General features: G+C 37.1%; 1 protein-coding gene across 4 annotated transcripts in view; it reads left to right on the forward strand.

Annotated features, from left to right (window-relative positions):
• The window catches only part of PAM (peptidylglycine alpha-amidating monooxygenase), an 81,899-nt gene that overhangs the window by 40,193 nt on the left and 24,739 nt on the right, over positions 1–16,967 (forward strand). For all 4 annotated transcript variants that reach the window (XM_009891661.1, XM_009891662.1, XM_009891664.1 and 1 more), the window contains exons 12-13: positions 2,636–2,823; positions 3,404–3,475. In XM_009891661.1, coding sequence (XP_009889963.1) covers positions 2,636–2,823; positions 3,404–3,475 — 260 coding nt within the window. The remainder of the gene's footprint in view (positions 1–2,635; positions 2,824–3,403; positions 3,476–16,967) is intronic.

Here is a 16,967-nt window from a genome sequence, read left to right on the forward strand (position 1 = left end):
TCTGACCAAGTCTATTAGTATTAACCTTGGTGGGGGAGGAGAGATATTTTGTTCTTATACCTTCATTACTGTGCTGTTTGTTTCTTTACACATTTGGTCTTGGGTTTTTTTTCATGTTTTTCTTTAGTTACACTAATGACTTTCCATTATCTTACATTCTCTCATGAACCCCGTGGTTCACACTAACCTTTTTCATCCTGCTTCCTCTCCCAGTCTGAGAAATTAAATTAGGTATTGAGGCATGCCTCTTAAATGTGTAGAGTTTGGCACACCAAGATTCAGCAGTGAAACTTGATTTTGCTTGTGCGATTGCCACATACCAGTTCAGGGTAATCACACGAACACAGACTTAATGTCTCTGGTTTAAAAAGGTGAGGCAGGAGTCATCTCTTCAAAAGTTTCATAAATCGTCCATTTCAGTTACCTGGATTTCTCCTCAAGCTCAAGCTTTTGCAAATTGAAGGCTTGAATTACCCTTTGTCAAATAAGAAGGACATCAACTATTCCTAATTTATAAAGCAGTTTCTTCTAATTTTTGCTACAGACCAGTTAGTACTTCATGCAAGCAGTCACTGCAGTTTTATGACAGATGATTTAATGATCTTTCAGAGTAAACATATATAGTGTCAAGTAGTATGTAGCTTACCAGTCTAAGGGATATCCAGCAACTAGAGCCTACTCAGTGTAAGGATCGTATCTTTGTAAAGGAATGTGCCATTAGCCACAGTGGCTGCTTGTTTTTCCAGTTGCAATGTAATGTATTGTTTAAAACTCTTAACAGAAAGAAAGTAGTGCAACCTGTATCTTTCCCTTTCAAAATACATTTAACAGGTATTGTACCATTCCACAGAAGGTTTATGTGCCTGTAGCAAAATGTTCCCATTCGGTGTTTAAGATCTTTAACTGCATTATCTTGCTTTTTGATTCTAACTAGTCTGTTTCGTTATGCTTCACTGTCTACCGTTAATATACCAAGATCTGGGTATGGTTCTAGATATCTGTGGCAGAGGTGTGAAGGCGGTTAACAGGAATTGTTTTATTTTGTTTCTTTTTAACAACTTGTTCAGCATTTCTATGCATTAAACTAGTTCACAAAACAGGGTTTCTCAGGAGTTCAAATATCTAATGGAAGGATTCTGGGTTTTCAGTGAATTTACTACAACTGTTGTTAACAGAGTATTTTGCTTGTTTTTTTTTAAAACTGTAAATATATGAAATGAAATTATTTGAAATTTTTAGACACAGTAACATGTGTCAGGTGAACCAGAGTTCATGTGGGTTCCACATGGCCGTTTCTGCTGTAGGTTTAAAGAGAAGGCAATTATAGTGACAGATACTGGGAGTCCAGCAGTGAAGTTAATGCTTTCTAAAAGCTTAAGCAGAGCTTGCCAAGTCAGAGTCTGATTTTTGTGGTCTCCAAGGGATGCTAAATTTTCAATGCATGGAAAAATACCAATTCCCCTTTTGAAACAGTCTCTTCTCCCATGTTTCCCCTGTCTCCCCTCCGGCTGGTGTCATTATTGTTGCTATGGTGAATAAATGAATGCTGCAGGATGCTGCTGGAAAAGTCAGCGCTGACGTCTTTTGCAAGCAGCTAATAGGCCACCCCCGTATCTTTTTTATGAGTGTGGGCTCACTGGTTAATTGTGAAAGCTAATTAAAAATTCTTAATGTAAACACCTTTATTTTGTGAACCATTATTTATAAGTCCTAGCTTATTCCATTGTCAAGATTGTAGCTGTAAATAAAATATACCAACCTATATGGCAGAGGAAAAAAATGGAAACACATCACAGTTGCAAAGAGGCCCTATATTGTCTGCTTCACAAAGTAATATTTTTCAGAAAAAAATTCTTTCTCATACCAGCTGTTTTTTCTATTGAAGACAGGATTATGTAGCAGTACAGAAGAGCCTCTTCTGTTTCAAGTACATGCACAGTATTTATCAAAGAACTGAATTTTGCTAGTGTTTAATCATTCCTCTTGCACTCATGTTTTCCTTACAGAAGCTTGTGATCAAGTTATTCTCAAGATGGCAGTGCTATCTTCTCTTTTAAGAGATATTTATGGTATCTTAATATATGCTGAAATAACATTTTTCTGCATTAGAACCAGTGTGATTGGCCAATAAATGGATGCACTTGAACATGGGGAGAAAAAAACTCTCATAACAGATAGTTGCTGAAATGAAACATAGATATTATTTGCAATGATTTTAAATTAGGTTTGCCCCAGGTTGACAGAGAAGTATATGAATGGTGACGTAATGGATGATACAGTTCTGTCGTATTTCATCGGAACATGTGCACGGTTGGTGACGCACGGGGGACTATGAGGAGTATACTGGGGAAATGAGAAGGAAGAACAGTTTAAATAGTTGATGCAAGAATCAAAACCAAATTGTTAGGAATTTCTGAGATACCTGGGGAGTTTGTGCAAACAGGTATTCTCTAGTATAAATTGAAAGAAACTTTTGATATTCACTGCAATGAAGCTATTAAATGTTTTAGGGTGGGACTTCTAAACATTTCATTGCAACTTTTTAAATATTCTGTTAAACAGGTTAGATTAATTGAATAATAGCTGTATTCAGCTCATTTTTTCCTAACTGCTGCATCTTTTCTGTGTTGTGTAGGGGAACGGCCAATGATGAAATGTGTAATTTTTACATTATGTACTATATGGAAGCCAAGCATGCTGTCTCTTACATGACCTGCACGCAGAATGCAAACCCTGAGATGTTCAGAAATATACCACAGGAGGCAAATATTCCTATTCCAGTCAAGTCTGATATGCTAAAGATGTCACATGGACATCATGAAGGTGAAAAAAACTTGTAATTCATTTTATTCAAGTCTTTGTGCTCACTGATGTGTTTGTCTGTGTTGGCTTGCTATGCTAAATTTTCATAAAAAGGAAATGCAATTCTGAATAAAATTCAAGTTGCTAATTATAGACCATCGTGGGATTCTGCTCTTCTTTTTGGTGAAAATGTCTGGCATAATCTTTTTTCTGTTTCTTCCTATTGTCCTCTTTCAAAAATTTCCAACATATATTTATAGCTACTTAAGCTGTGTACCCGAAAGATTGACACCTCTTTTCTATGCCAAATACTTTATATTAACAGTTTTTTTAATATTTGCTTTATCTGTCTATTTCCTACAAAGTTGAATCATTCAACTCATATTATTCAGAAGTAATCTGACTGGTATGTCTGTGTAGCAAAGTACAAGTCTTAATTTTTTATTCCAGTTGTTTTACTGCTCCACTGTTTGGTATAACTACTGTAGATAGATAAAAATACAAAGTGTTTATTTCAGAAGGGCTTTTTTACCCCAGTAGGAAGATACTCAATTCCTTTCACACGCAGGGATTAACATTATATCTTAAATCCATTTTACAGCAATGAAGGATACCGATAAAAGTTCTTTGCTGCAGCAGGCCAAAAAAGAAGAGGAAGAGATTTTGGATCAGGGTATGTACTTGTTTATTTCTATGTCAAGTAAGGGAGTCACTAATGTAAAATACTGATAAATTCTATTCTGATTGTTAATGAGTTATGAAGTTTTTAATCTGTTTATCTTTAATTGATGTAATTTGGAATGTTCTCTACAGCTAATATGATTGAATGCTGTATAAGAAATAATTAAAAAAATTAGTCTACCACTGATCTCTAGCCTTGTAGGTAAAATCTATAGTGCATTTTAATCTTATTTGATTTTCCTGTTCTTGGTTTAATTTGCTAAAGAAAGTTGAAATTTGTCTGTAAGTGCAATCCTAAAGAATGGATACAAAGAAGTAGTCCTATAGTTTGTAACTGTTCTGTATATAACTATCTGCTGTTAGCTCTTCGCCTGTTTCTCAGTTTGTATGGATGAGGGAATAATATGTTCTTGTGCTTCAGTATTGGTTGCAGTGGGTTGAGTGCAGTTTATGTTTAATACTGAATTATTTTTCACTACATTTATGTGTATGTGCATATACGCGTAACAATTCATGCAAAAATGTGTGCAGTACCTAGCTGCAGGAAAAAAATCCATGACTATTACAAAGCTTCTAGAAATACGCTGAATGTTATTTATGTTTCAGAGATATACTAAAATAAGACTGTACTTTAAAGTTCCTGTGGATCATACCCTGTCATACCCTATTAGATAAATACTGGTTTAGTATCAAGAAAAATCTAAGGTGAAGACCTCGTCAGCTGCAGTTTCATACTGTTTTCATCGAACAATGTTGAGGTTCAAGAACTAAATAAATTAAAGGCAACTTTCCTTTCGCCTTTAATAAGAGCAAAGATTAGGCCAGTGTTTAGAGTCTTTGATAACATCTCCCAGGGGGTTAGATTTTCTATATACTTGGCCATTCCGCAGAGTTAACTCAAATAATTAAGTTACACTCTAGAATCTCATTTTTATATAACTGTAAAAGCATCTTGACTGAAAGTACCTTAAACTACTAGAGACCATATTTACAATTCTCTGTCTGAAACTTATCTTAGTCAATTCAAGATGGACTTTTTTAGAAAGAAATACAATTCTAATTTTTTAAGCCTATTACAGAGCAGAATGAGCTAGCTGCTTACAAATTTATATCAAGATTTATGCTGACAAGCAGCTTCACCCTTATGTTATTAATAAGTGCATTAGCATTTGGTTGAGGATCCTGTTATCTGTGTGCTTGATTGAATTCATTAATGTTTCAAACAAAATGTTGAAACAAGGTCCTGTTTTTAAAATCTTTCAATTTTTCTTTGAAACGTATTTCAAAGCCACATTTCTGCAATGCAGTCTCATTTGCTGAAACCACTATTTGGTATATATCCTCATCTCACATGTCTCTATGGAAACACACTGCATTGTTTCGTCCATTTGAAATTAGTTGAGTTCATGATATGAAATACCAAAACACAGTAGTTAAGAATCATAGAATCTTCTAGGTTGGAAGGGACCTTTAAGATCATCAAGTCCAACCATCAACCTAACACTGCCAAAACCACCACTAAACCATGTCCCTAAGCACCACATCTACGCATCTTTTCAATACCTCCAGGGATGGCAATTCCACCACTTCCCTGGGCAGCCTGTTCCAATGTTTGACAATGCTTTTGGTGAAGAAATTTTTCCTAATATCCCATCTAAACCTCCCTTGGTGCAACTTGAGGCCATTTCCTCTTGTCCTATCACTTGTTACTTGGCAGGTCAGCCCCCACCTCTCTACAGCCGCCTTTCAGGTAGTTGTAGAGAGCGATAAGGTCTCCCCTCAGCCTCCTTTTCTTCAGGCTAAACAACCCCAGTTCCCTCAGCTGCTCTTCATAAGACTTGTGCTCCAGACCCCTCAACCAGCTTTGTTGCCTTCTCTGGACATGCTCCAGCACCTCAATGTCTTTCTTGTAGTAAGGGGCTCAAAACTGAACACAGTCTTTGTGATGGGGCCTCACCAGTGCCAAGTACAGGGGAACAATCACTTCCTCACTTCCTGAGTCCTGCTGGCTGTACTATTTCTGATATGAGCCAGGACGCTGTTGGTCTTCTTGGCCACCTGAGCACACTGCAGGCTCATATTCAGCTGGCTGTCAACCAACGCCCCCGGGTTCTTCTCCACCAAGCAGCTTTCCAGCCACTCTTCCCCAGGCCTGTAGCACTGCATGGGGTTGTTGTGACCCAAGTGCAGGACCCGGCACTTGGCCTTGTTGAACCTCCTACCATTGGCCTCCGCCCATTGATTCAGCCTGTCCAGATCCCTCTGGAGAGCCATCCTACCCTCAAGCAGATCAAGACTCCTGCCCAACTTGGTGTTGTCTGCAAACTTACTGAGGGTGCACTTGATCCCCTCATCCAGATCATTGATAAAGGTACAAAACAGAACTAGCCCTGACACTAAGCCGTGGGGAACACCACCTGTGACCAGCCACCAACTGGATTAGTTGCTACGAGAGAATTTTATTTCATGTTATTAATTGTTAGGTTAAGATACATTATCCTATCATTTACAGGAGCCTAGCTTCAATTTTACACTGATACAGCTCTAACTTCAGTTGAATTACGTGTGTGTAAGCAAAAAAAAGCAAAAGGAAAAATCAAATCGGGTTTGGTTTTATTTTTCTCTCCAAAGAAGGGAAGTTGGGTGGCTGTTTTAGAAAGTGGTTTTTGGTCCTACAAGCACATGAGCACTTGGTAAGATGCACTGGGAAAACCAGGGGCTGAAAGGGGTCTGCTAAAATGTGCACATAAAAATTGGGAGTCCGGTTTTCTGAAACAAAGCAGTTTTATGTAATTGCATTGCCAATTTGTCCATGTCCTCAAGTAACTTTAGTGAGTTAGCCAGTATCAACCAAATTCAAACAAGGTCTTAATGTCAGGAAAATTCTACAGTTGGGGGGTGGGAGAGCGGACCCCTAAGTTGCACAGAAGCAAATACAAACTTTCACAGAGGTAAAGGTTGTAACATAAGATTTTCCATTTATGGTTTGGCATGAAATACTTTATACGATAAGCTTATCTGCAAAACACAGATCCACCAAAACTCAGGCTTTGATTAGTTCTATTGCTGCTGAACTGTTGCTCAGTAAATTCAGCCTTTGATTTGCTCTGAAGATAGTACTTCAATGATTTTTCCATAATTCTTTGTTTTATCTCGCATGATTTTTCTTGATGACTCATTATGTTGTTGCAACTTAAAGTTTCCCCTCCTTAGTTTCAGGTAACTAAAGTAAACACTGTTACTTCACTAAAACTGAAGCAGTTGTTAAATTGTTATACTGCCCTGGAGATACTTACAGATCTGGGTGGTAGAGGCATGGTCAAAGAGACAAACTTTGTTGTGAGTAGTATTACATCTAAGCATTTGCCTCAGAAGGGGAAAATGAAAAAGCCTGCTGTGTGAAAGTACCTGCCTGCTAATTATGTGTATATCCTGTGATTGCCTGGGCATAGATTTAGAAGATTTACTTCCTGCTGCATGCAGGCAGTTCATTATATTGGCATCTCCAGGAGTCATCATCACTTTTATGTTAAATTTTCAATTTCATCACCTCCACTTATCAGAAGCATATTAATAAACAATGTAAATATGTTGAAATAAGCAGTAACCATCGCAAAGTGAACCACCACTCACCGTGAAGACAAAGCTGTAGTGTTAAAATTAAACTCAGCATACCTTAATGGAACTGACCTCATTATATTGTATCTGAAACAGGAGTGTCACTGTTTGGTGAAGATAAACTGTTCGTAGGAAGTTAAATATTGTGGGATATGCAATTGATTTAGACATTTGTGTGTACTGTTCCGGCTGAAGTACAATGTCCCTAGCAAAACAAATGTTATTTATGCTTATTGATCATTGTTCATCAATAGAAGTTTTATTAAATGTTATTCAATAGATACAGTAGTGAAAAAAACTACTGTCTGTTCATAGCATTCACCATGTCTGCTAGATGTCTCTTTCTTACCTGTAGAAAAAAGACCTAAATATGTTTCATTCTGTTTCTTCAACACTTTCCTGGCTGTAGTCTGTGTCATAATATAATATAGTTTAGGTTTGTTTTGGTATGCAAGCAGTGAAGCAGCCTTTACTATTAAGAAAGTCAGCTGCTGCTGTACTTGATAGCTGTATAGACACAATAGAGGAGTAGTTTCTTAATAGCAAGGAAGGAATTTACAGGTGATAGTTAATCAGATGTGCAGTGTTTCATTTGTTGACCTGTGGCTCATGATTTGATACCTCTTTTTTTGTGCATTAGATGTAATCATAAACTTTCTTTTGAAGCAGAAAGGGCAATATTTTTCCTAGTAAAACCAATATAATTATGTTTAAATGGTTTAAAAAAAATTCAAGGCTGTCTTGAACTGAAAATTCACTTGCAGCATATAAACCAAAAATTAGATTTGATTTTTTTCTATTAGAAGGGCCTGTGTGTACACAGGGATACATGAGTTACACATACATGGGAGAGAAAAGATATTGGATTTTCATCTTACTTTATTATCTTATTTCTAACTTACATTAATGTTTACGGCAACACTTACAAAAGTACATTTTTGTTGTGTCTGGCATAGGGAATTCAGAAGTTAGTACTGAAAAATTTAAATATATTTTTGCTTCTGATGGTGGAACCTGAACTGAGAGTCAAAGTTGCAATTCTTTTGCCCTCACTATTGGTGAGCCGTACTGCCAGTACAGGGTTTTTTTTCCTCATCCCCCATTATTTCATGATTAGCACGAGCACAAGTTATTCCAGGAGCTCAAATAGTGAAGTTCAATACAAGTGAACTTAAGATCTCTCTTTTTACATATCCCAGCTAGACTCACGTGAAGTCCCTTTTTCACAGCTGAGTGTTTAACTGAAATCCCACCAAACCTCCTACATTTAAAATATTACAGCTTAAGTCCAGTATTCAGAAGTTAGCTTTCATAAAGTTGGGCTTTAAGTCTTCAATCATAGAATTGCAGACTTAAATCTGTCCTGATGGTGAGAAAGGTTGCATAGAAAAACATTTCACTGGACTTCGACCTTACTGTTTTAGAGATTAGAATGTGTGTAGTGAATGCAATAGGAAACAATGTAAAGAAAAGAACATGACTTCATGGTCTAAGGCAATCTGATGCTCTCTGATTTAGATAGTGTGGTTTGTCTAGACTTTTATCAGAGTTGCTGAATGGTTCTAGGTAGCTGGGTGCCTTTGTGAATGAAGTCAGATGTCCTGATTTGTTTTCCAAGTCTTTGAGGATGGGCAAAACAAAGAACTGAAGCTAAGTCTTGCATATACACAGCTCCTACTGAAACTGACTGGAAATGTGGCTTGAACATAAGATGTGAAATATAATGCTGAGTACCCTGTAATGTCACATCATAAGATGTTTCTAGGTGGGCACCCAAAATGAATGGATGCTAAATGACAGTTTTGGCTGTAATCGATAACAAAGTAACAGTAATTATGGACCTTAATTTCATAGGACAGGCTGTGGTAATGAAGTAATTTGTTGTAAGGAAGTATTTCATAAACAGAGACGATGAAATAGAAAGTTTAAGAGAAGTCTTTCTGTTCAGTTAAAACACTTCTTCAGGAGTGCTTGGAGGAGGATTCTTTGAATGAGGTCAAATACAAATATATAGTGGTGGCCCATTGATTCTAAGAGGAGGTTTCTTTGTAAGAAAAATTAGCATCGTAATCCATACAAAATGGGTGCTGAATTAAGGTTACACATAATTCTGTTATTTATTACCTGTTGGATGCCTAACCCATCTTCTAATTATTTTTGGTTGTTGTATGCTATATTTGCACATGAGTGTGTGTGCACACATAGATAAATACTTTTGCACAGCATGTTTGTTACATTGCTGGAAATATTTTGCTAGGTTGTAGATGAATCTGTGAATTGAGAAGCTGAAATGTTCAGTGTTGTGTATTTTGCTGTTTACTTTCATATTTCTGTGAAAAGCTCATTACAATAAAAATGTACTGAACAAGGCTTTTCGTATCTGGGTTAGAAATTTCTGATTAATTTAAGTGAATGGAGGAGCTATAGCTCCTCCTCTTTCTGCCTCATCTCTTTGGCTTCCTTCTTAAAAAAAAAAAAAAAAAAGAAGGGTAGGGAAGATGTGAAGGGACGTCTACAATTTCTTGCAGGGTAGGCGTTGAAAGGAAGAGGAAAGGAGAATCAGCATGCAGGCAGGTCCTTCATTTTTCAGGTAATGAAGTAGTATATTTCTGTGATAGTATTACAAGGCAAACGTACAGCAGCAGAGTCGATCAATAAGACTATGTATTTTTATGCCAGCACATGCACCCATGAGTTACATTCCTTTCTAAAACAATTTTGTCATAATTCACCTTTGCTAGTTTGTGTGTGGTTGTAAGAAAAGAGAGGAATTCAATTTGGTAGGTGGTTAAAATTTCTCAGGTTGATGGAGAAAGGATGAGGCTTGAAACAGAAGACAAATTCACTTTCCAGTATTGATGTGGGATGCCTAGAATGAAGTGTTAGAGACTTTTTTAGATTAAGGCCAGACATATGAGAAAATCTTTAGATGTTTTCAGGGTTGGGAGGCATGTTTGGTGCTCAGAGATTATATGACGTCCCTTAAATAGAGTACAAAAGTAAGAGAAAACTGACTGAATTAAACCTTGGAAGAAAATGCTACTGAAAGGTATCAAAAGCAATATTTACTGTTAGAGAAATATAATTAGGAAGATCAAAAATTGCAGAGGATTTGCTTGTTTTTTCAACACTGAAAGATCCTGCTCAAAGTTTTAAATAAAAGATAAGCCTTTGATTTGGTTAGAATATTCGTAATCCTTATAAAAGCATCTTCAGCACAGTAAAGAAAGGAGCATCAGATATAAGCCCAAAAATTGCAATTGGTATAGGTTTCATACCTAAGCAGGAAAAGGATATAACAAACATGGAAAGAAGCCATTTTAAATGGAATGTTTCAGTCTTCACTGTTCGATTTCTGATTTATGTTCTCTGGTTTTTAAAATTATAGAGACACTTTCCCTAGGTATTTTCTGTAATGTAAAAGACTACTTATCAATGAACAACTGCAAAAACTGCTTATAGTATCATTAACATGGCTGAAGAAATGGAAAGTAGGACATTGTATTAGTGCAGGAAGAGTTCAGACAAATGATGAAGTCATATCACAAATATAAAACACACCAAAAATCATATTATTATTATTATTATTATAAAAATGTTTTCCTATTTTATAATTTACATGTCTTTTTTCAAACTAAAGCATGATGATGCTTAAAACAAATAAATTGAAGATAGCAGAACTACTCTTTAATATAGTCTCATGTATGTAATTTTGTGAGAAGTATAAGTGTATTATATCCAAATGTGCGTAGTATATCCAAATACACACAGCAAAGTCCTATGTAGTAAAACCATTGTGTTTATTGCTAGTCATTTAGCTGTAGCCGATAAATATATTTTATTGTAACAAAATGATTGGTGCTTGTCAGGAAGGAGAGGAAAGAATAGCGCAATTAGGAAACTGCAACCAGCTTGGGTTTTGAGTCTCAGGTTCTGTTTTGTTGATGAAGAACACCTGTCTGTAACAAAATGTTATGCTCAGTGAAGATTCTTTGATCTTTTGTACTTTCTCTTACCTTTAACACTCTCTTTCCCAGTTACAAACTCCTTTAACCTACTAATTTTATAAACCATGCTTGGACTCTCAAAATATTTGCACACTAAAACACTTTGACAGTTGAAGGAAAAAAAAAAAGAAAGAATTCATTAAAAACAAGGAAAATGCATTTTTTCATTGCCATAGTAGTAAAAGTTCTTCTTAGGGACAGGCAGACATAGAAGAAAACAGCTAATGATTTTGGGTTGTAATTCTTTCTTCCGTGTCTTTTTAGCTCTGGAATCTGCTTAGAAATGCTTTGAGAGCAGGAACAGTTACTGTTCTTCAAACGTGTCAGTTTGGCTGTGCTATAGGTGCACATCACTTAGGGCACAGTGATGGTGACCAAGAATCTGTAGAACAGCTTAACCCTTTTCATTTCCTGGTATCTATGCCTCCTTCCCCCAGGCGCTCAAATCCCTTCAAAAAGAAAACAGCCTTACTTAATATTTTTTTATTCTCGGGTATCTTTCATCAAAGCAACAGATTAAATCAGTGTGGTAGGACTCGCATGAAAAATAATAGCAGACTAGAAGCCATTTTGAAAGTTTTTTTGGCCTATTATGTCAAACTGTGTCCAATGTCACTTCAAATAAATAGACATTGCATTTTATTCATTTATGCAATGTCTTTCCATGCCTTTGTCCCCTTCTTCTCTACCAGCAATGTTTTCTTATGTATGCCTGTTAAAGTAAGCTTAGTAGCTTCATCTAGGAGCCGAAGAAGGCAAAGAAAACTTAATTTTTTATTTTGATAAATGTTTATTTGGAAGGCATTTATTCACGGTGGCACAGTCTTGAAGGTGACATTTGCAGCCAGATTTCTGTATCTTCATCAGGAAGGTAGTTCTTCAGCTGAAGTACACATTCTGTGATATGGCTCCTAACATATTAAATAGACGTTACGTGATATTTAAGATGAAGGGAAGTCATAGTTGGAGTCCATATCTTTTGGACTCTGATTCCAGCACTTGTGAAAAGGCAAAGCACTGACTGTTTTTGCCAGATGAACACACTAAATAGAAGCACATCCAGATAAGAAATGGCCTCAAGTTGTGCCAGAGGAGGTTTAGATTGGATATTAGGAAATATTTCTTCACTGAAAGGATTCTCAAGCATTGGAACAGGCTGCTCAGGGAAGTGGTTGAGTCACCATCCCTGGAGGTATGTAAAAGACACATAGATGTGGTGCTTCAGGACATGGTTTAGTGGTGGACTTGGCAATGCTCAGTTAACGGTTAGACCTGATGTTCTTAAAGGTCCTTTCCAACCTAAATGGTTCTATGATTCTGTGGTTCTAAGAGAGAAACATGCAGTCTCAGAATACACTCCATTAGATTCTGACATAATTAGGAAATCCGGTCAACTATGAAAACTTGTCTCTTAGTACAATTGTAATAGGACCAACACATAAGTCTGGAAGGACCAACATACTAGCTCCATGTCAGATCAGACATGCTCAAGAAGAGACTTTCAATACATGCGTTCACACAGTTATCTGTGTACAGCAGCACACAGATAAACTGCAGTACCATTCCCTTGTCAACACAGAGGGCTGAGAGAGTTTTGTGTTCTTCAGGCTGGAGAAGAGAAGGCTCTGGGGAGACCTTATAGCAGCCTTGCAATACCTAAAGGGGCCCTACAGGAAAGATGGGGAGGGACTCTTTATCAAGGAGTGTAGTGATAGGATGAGGGGAAGAGGTTTTAAACTGAAAGAACATGGATTTGGATTAGGTATTAGGAAGAAATTCTTTGCTGTGATGGTGGTGAGACATTGGCGTCGGTTGCCCAGGGAAGTTGTGGATGCCCCATCCGTGGAAGTGTTCCAAGGCCAGGCTGGATGGCGCTTTGAGCAGCCTGGTCTAGTGGGAGGTGTCCCTGCCCATGGCAAGGGGGTTGGAACTCAGTGATCTTTAAGGTCCTTTCCAACACAAACCATTCTATGGTTCTATGACTGCTTGCTAGATTTTTGCTCTTAATCCCTCAGTTCTGGTTATGTCTTGGTAAGGCATCATTTTGTCAGAAGGCTGCAATGTTCATGTTTGAAATCCTGTTCAATCTGATTCCTAACAGAAGTCTGGAATGCCAGTGACAGATGGAGGAGCCTATCTGAACTCTCTCAGTGAAAACTGTAGAGGCGTTATGACACAAATACATATTCTGGAGATGAGAATTCTCAGACACCACAAAGGTGTTCTTGCCTTTTTTCTAAAATGCGGTAAAATGAGTTTTCACATATGTATCATAACAGCTTCGTGTTCAAGCTCGCTGGACAGTTTTACTGTGGCTGACCTTCCCATTTATCTCATAGCTTGATCCTGCAGCACCATGGCTAGACACTTCATCCAGACTGGAAATTGGTACTTCCAACAGCATAATGATGTACTACGTAAGGACCATGGACAGCGACTGCTCGCTGCAAGTTGAGGAAATCTTCCTCTAGCGCTGAAAAAAAAGGACTGTTTTTAGACATGCATAGTTGAACACTGTTTGGATTCTATCCAGACCTTGGTGGTCAACGCACTAAACTGTTTTATTAACCTTAAACTAATCTGGTCTTTTACTGAGATCAGGTGAAGTTCAGCTCATGGTTTGTAAGGAAGTTGCCAATGTTATGATTTTGTTTGTTTGTATGACTGTTTTCCAGAACACTGTTCTGTAAAGCAATTTTCCTAGTGTAGAACTGCCATAGTAATTGAGTTTAAACTTACTGGAATATGCTTGTGCGTTATTTCATTCTAGAGATGTTGGGTCTTGACAGCTATCACCTCCTCCAGGATAGCATAAACTGTGGGTGTTTGTAGCCAATCATCTTTTACTGTATTACGTAGAGGGAAGTGTCCTGGTACCTTACACATAAGAAGTGCATGTAAGTATCCTCTCTGAAACTAAACTAATCAGCCAGCTTCCCTGAGACTGTAGTGCTAGACTTCAGTTATGTCAACAAGAGGAAGTCGTTCATTCACCCATGTCTTCTTCTAGTCATACTCAGGTATTCTAAAGGCCAGGTTGTCTCATCTCAAACAAGACTAAACACATAACATGGTGCATCTTGCTGGTGTTCCTTTCCCACTGAGTATCTTCAGGCAAGCAACGTCCTTCAACTGTTCCAGCTAGTACAAGACATCTGTAAAACAGCAACACAAGATTGTACTTTGATGTTTGCTGGATATTGCTTTGCAGAGAGCAACTGCTAATCAGAAACAACATGAGTCTGCTCTTTGCTAGTGATAAGTAGTGAATTCTGAAATACTCCTTAAAAATATGTTGCTTACAAATTTATTGAAATTTGCCTGGGGATCACAAATAAAGCTGAAAAAAGTTGGTCCCAAATAATATGGGACCTCCATTCAATGTGTGGAGTTTAGGGAACAGTTGCATACATTGAGTAATCAGGAAACTTCAGTTCTTCCCTTTCACATGCACACACATCTTTTCTGCTTTGGAAATACTCTGAGTTGTGTCAAGATGCTAAGACATTGACAGAAGACTTCCACCTACTGTTTGTGCCAAGCATTGGAGATGCTGGGTAGATATGTGGGCTTCATGGATATCTTTTGAACTTAAGGTGCAGAGATTTCATATTAGTTTTCTCTGACACATTTATTTAAGGTAAAGATCACAGTTTCAGAGCAGCTACACTTCAGACCACTTTTACTCTCTGAGGCACACCCTTTTTCATACATTCAGACAGTTTCTAAATATTCTGTTGTGGTTACAACAACCCTGCTTAATGAAAGCACTAATAGGACAAGCTCAACTTGGAAAATATCTTATCTGTAGCCACTGATAGTGGTGTACTCAAGCCACCTTACTCTGTACTCCACTGTTTGAAAGTTCCTCATATATCTTACGATCATAGGCTGGTAGAAAACCAAACATGATCAACCTACTTGGAGCTGAGTTCCTGATTAATAGCTCTTACAAAGATCAGTGGAATTTTCTTTGGAAGCACCTTATCCTCAGCATTGTTGCTTGGGCTTTTGTTGTTTTTCAGTTGGATTCCCCTGCTCTCTTTTCTTCTTGTCTTCCACTGAGTCCTGTCTCTTAGGAGTTTCTTTTATAGCTAATTTGAGACAGGTAAACTGAATGACTTTCTGTTTGGTTGCTTTTTTAAATCAAAAAGCAGTATCTATTTTAAAGGGTGAGTTAATTATTGTGGCAACCATTGCACAACAGAAGTAGAATGCAATGCCTTTGGCTGAAGCAGGAAGCTGGCAAACTTCATTGTTCAAACAGAATGAGCGAATGAGTTGTGAGTTAGGGCTCTGAAACCTTTATACAAACTGTAGCATGTTGTTAGCTTTTTTATGACCAATAATGAGTGAACTGGGCAAAGATCACTAAAGTTGCTTTAGAAAGGTCTGCATTTTAAAATAGCACCAGGCTTGCTGGTTTAATGAGACTTTTCACAGTTACATTAGGCAGAACACTGCTTTTACCATTCAGATCTCCCTGTTGGAAGTTATTGCATATAGAGAAGTCAGTGGGCTTTTCTCATATGTGTGTCTCCAGCCATGGATAAAGCCAAAACATTTTTACATAGGAACTTTGTTTAATTTTTAAAATGGTGCAAAAATATTGTTAAGGCCAATGGAGAGTATTTTAATACCAATTGCTTCCTAAGTAAAGGAAATTCCAAATGTGTTTCTACATCAGCACCAATTCTTGGATGCTTTAAGTAGAGCCTACTGGACCTGATTAATGTAACTATAGACCTTTCTCAGAAGAAATATGGTTTGTATCCAAAAATTCTATTTTATCATGCTTTTTGAATATTTGGATTTGTTCTGAATTAGTCGTTGGACTAGTTGAATGACAGTATTGGGATTACGAAGGATTCTATTTTCACAATTGTATTTGAAGCAAATAATTCATATTTGTTACATAGCTTAACAATATTCTCTCTTACCTAATTTGCTTTGTTCATTTCATTGAAATTGGCCCTGTTACTTCAGTAATTATTTTCTGGCAGAGGATTTCATCTGGGTTATTTCATTTCCAAGGGCAAGGAATGGAATCCTACTCAAAATCGTTGAACTAAGACTGTTTATAAAATGGCAGATCCTCTTAGGGTCATTTCCAAAAGACTTAATTTCCTGTGTCCCAGGCTGCTAGTAATGGGTTCTAGTTCTGGATGGGGTTTTTTTTATGGCAAAAGCTTCATTAGTTATAGTTTTGCTTTTCTTAAAAAACTTATATAGCCTGTCATAAAATAATACAAATTCTTAATTACGAGCAATTTGTACTTAAAATGAAATAAAGGTATACCTACTTGCATTAAATCTTAAAGCATATTGGGTGTCTCTTTCCATTCAAATGGTGCATTTGTATTTAACAGAACTGATTATAGTTTCAGGCAGCCAGGATATTTGATTAATAAATTCTAACAAGTTGAGTACCTGCTTTTTAGCAGAGAATCCCAGGACAGGGAATATACTTGTCACCATGTCATCACATTATGTAATACTGCAAAAAGAATTGAACATTGACTTCATCGAAACCTGGTTTGAATATTTTGTGAAGAAAGTTGTGGTTTGGGAATTTGCATACCTATTTTTCGGTTGTTTGCTTTGAGCTATTGTTCTGGAATTTACTGAAATGCTTGTTGGTGTCTAAGAAAGCTATAGTGATAACTGCATTGCTAGCAAGCAGCTTGAGAAAATACTGTTCTCTGCATTGCCAGGTGATATTGTGACTAAGGAGTGTTACTGTTTGGACGAAGAGGGGGGACAGGACCCAGACTGAATTAATAAACCAAAATTTAATGGATAACTTTGTTTTACTAGTGTGTCTTCTTTCTACAGTATGGTCTATGGAATCTGTTTGCA

The sequence above is a fragment of the Charadrius vociferus genome, unplaced genomic scaffold, assembly GCF_000708025.1.
Source record: "Charadrius vociferus isolate BGI_N301 unplaced genomic scaffold, ASM70802v2 scaffold609, whole genome shotgun sequence".
Classification (NCBI taxonomy): domain Eukaryota; kingdom Metazoa; phylum Chordata; class Aves; order Charadriiformes; family Charadriidae; genus Charadrius; species Charadrius vociferus.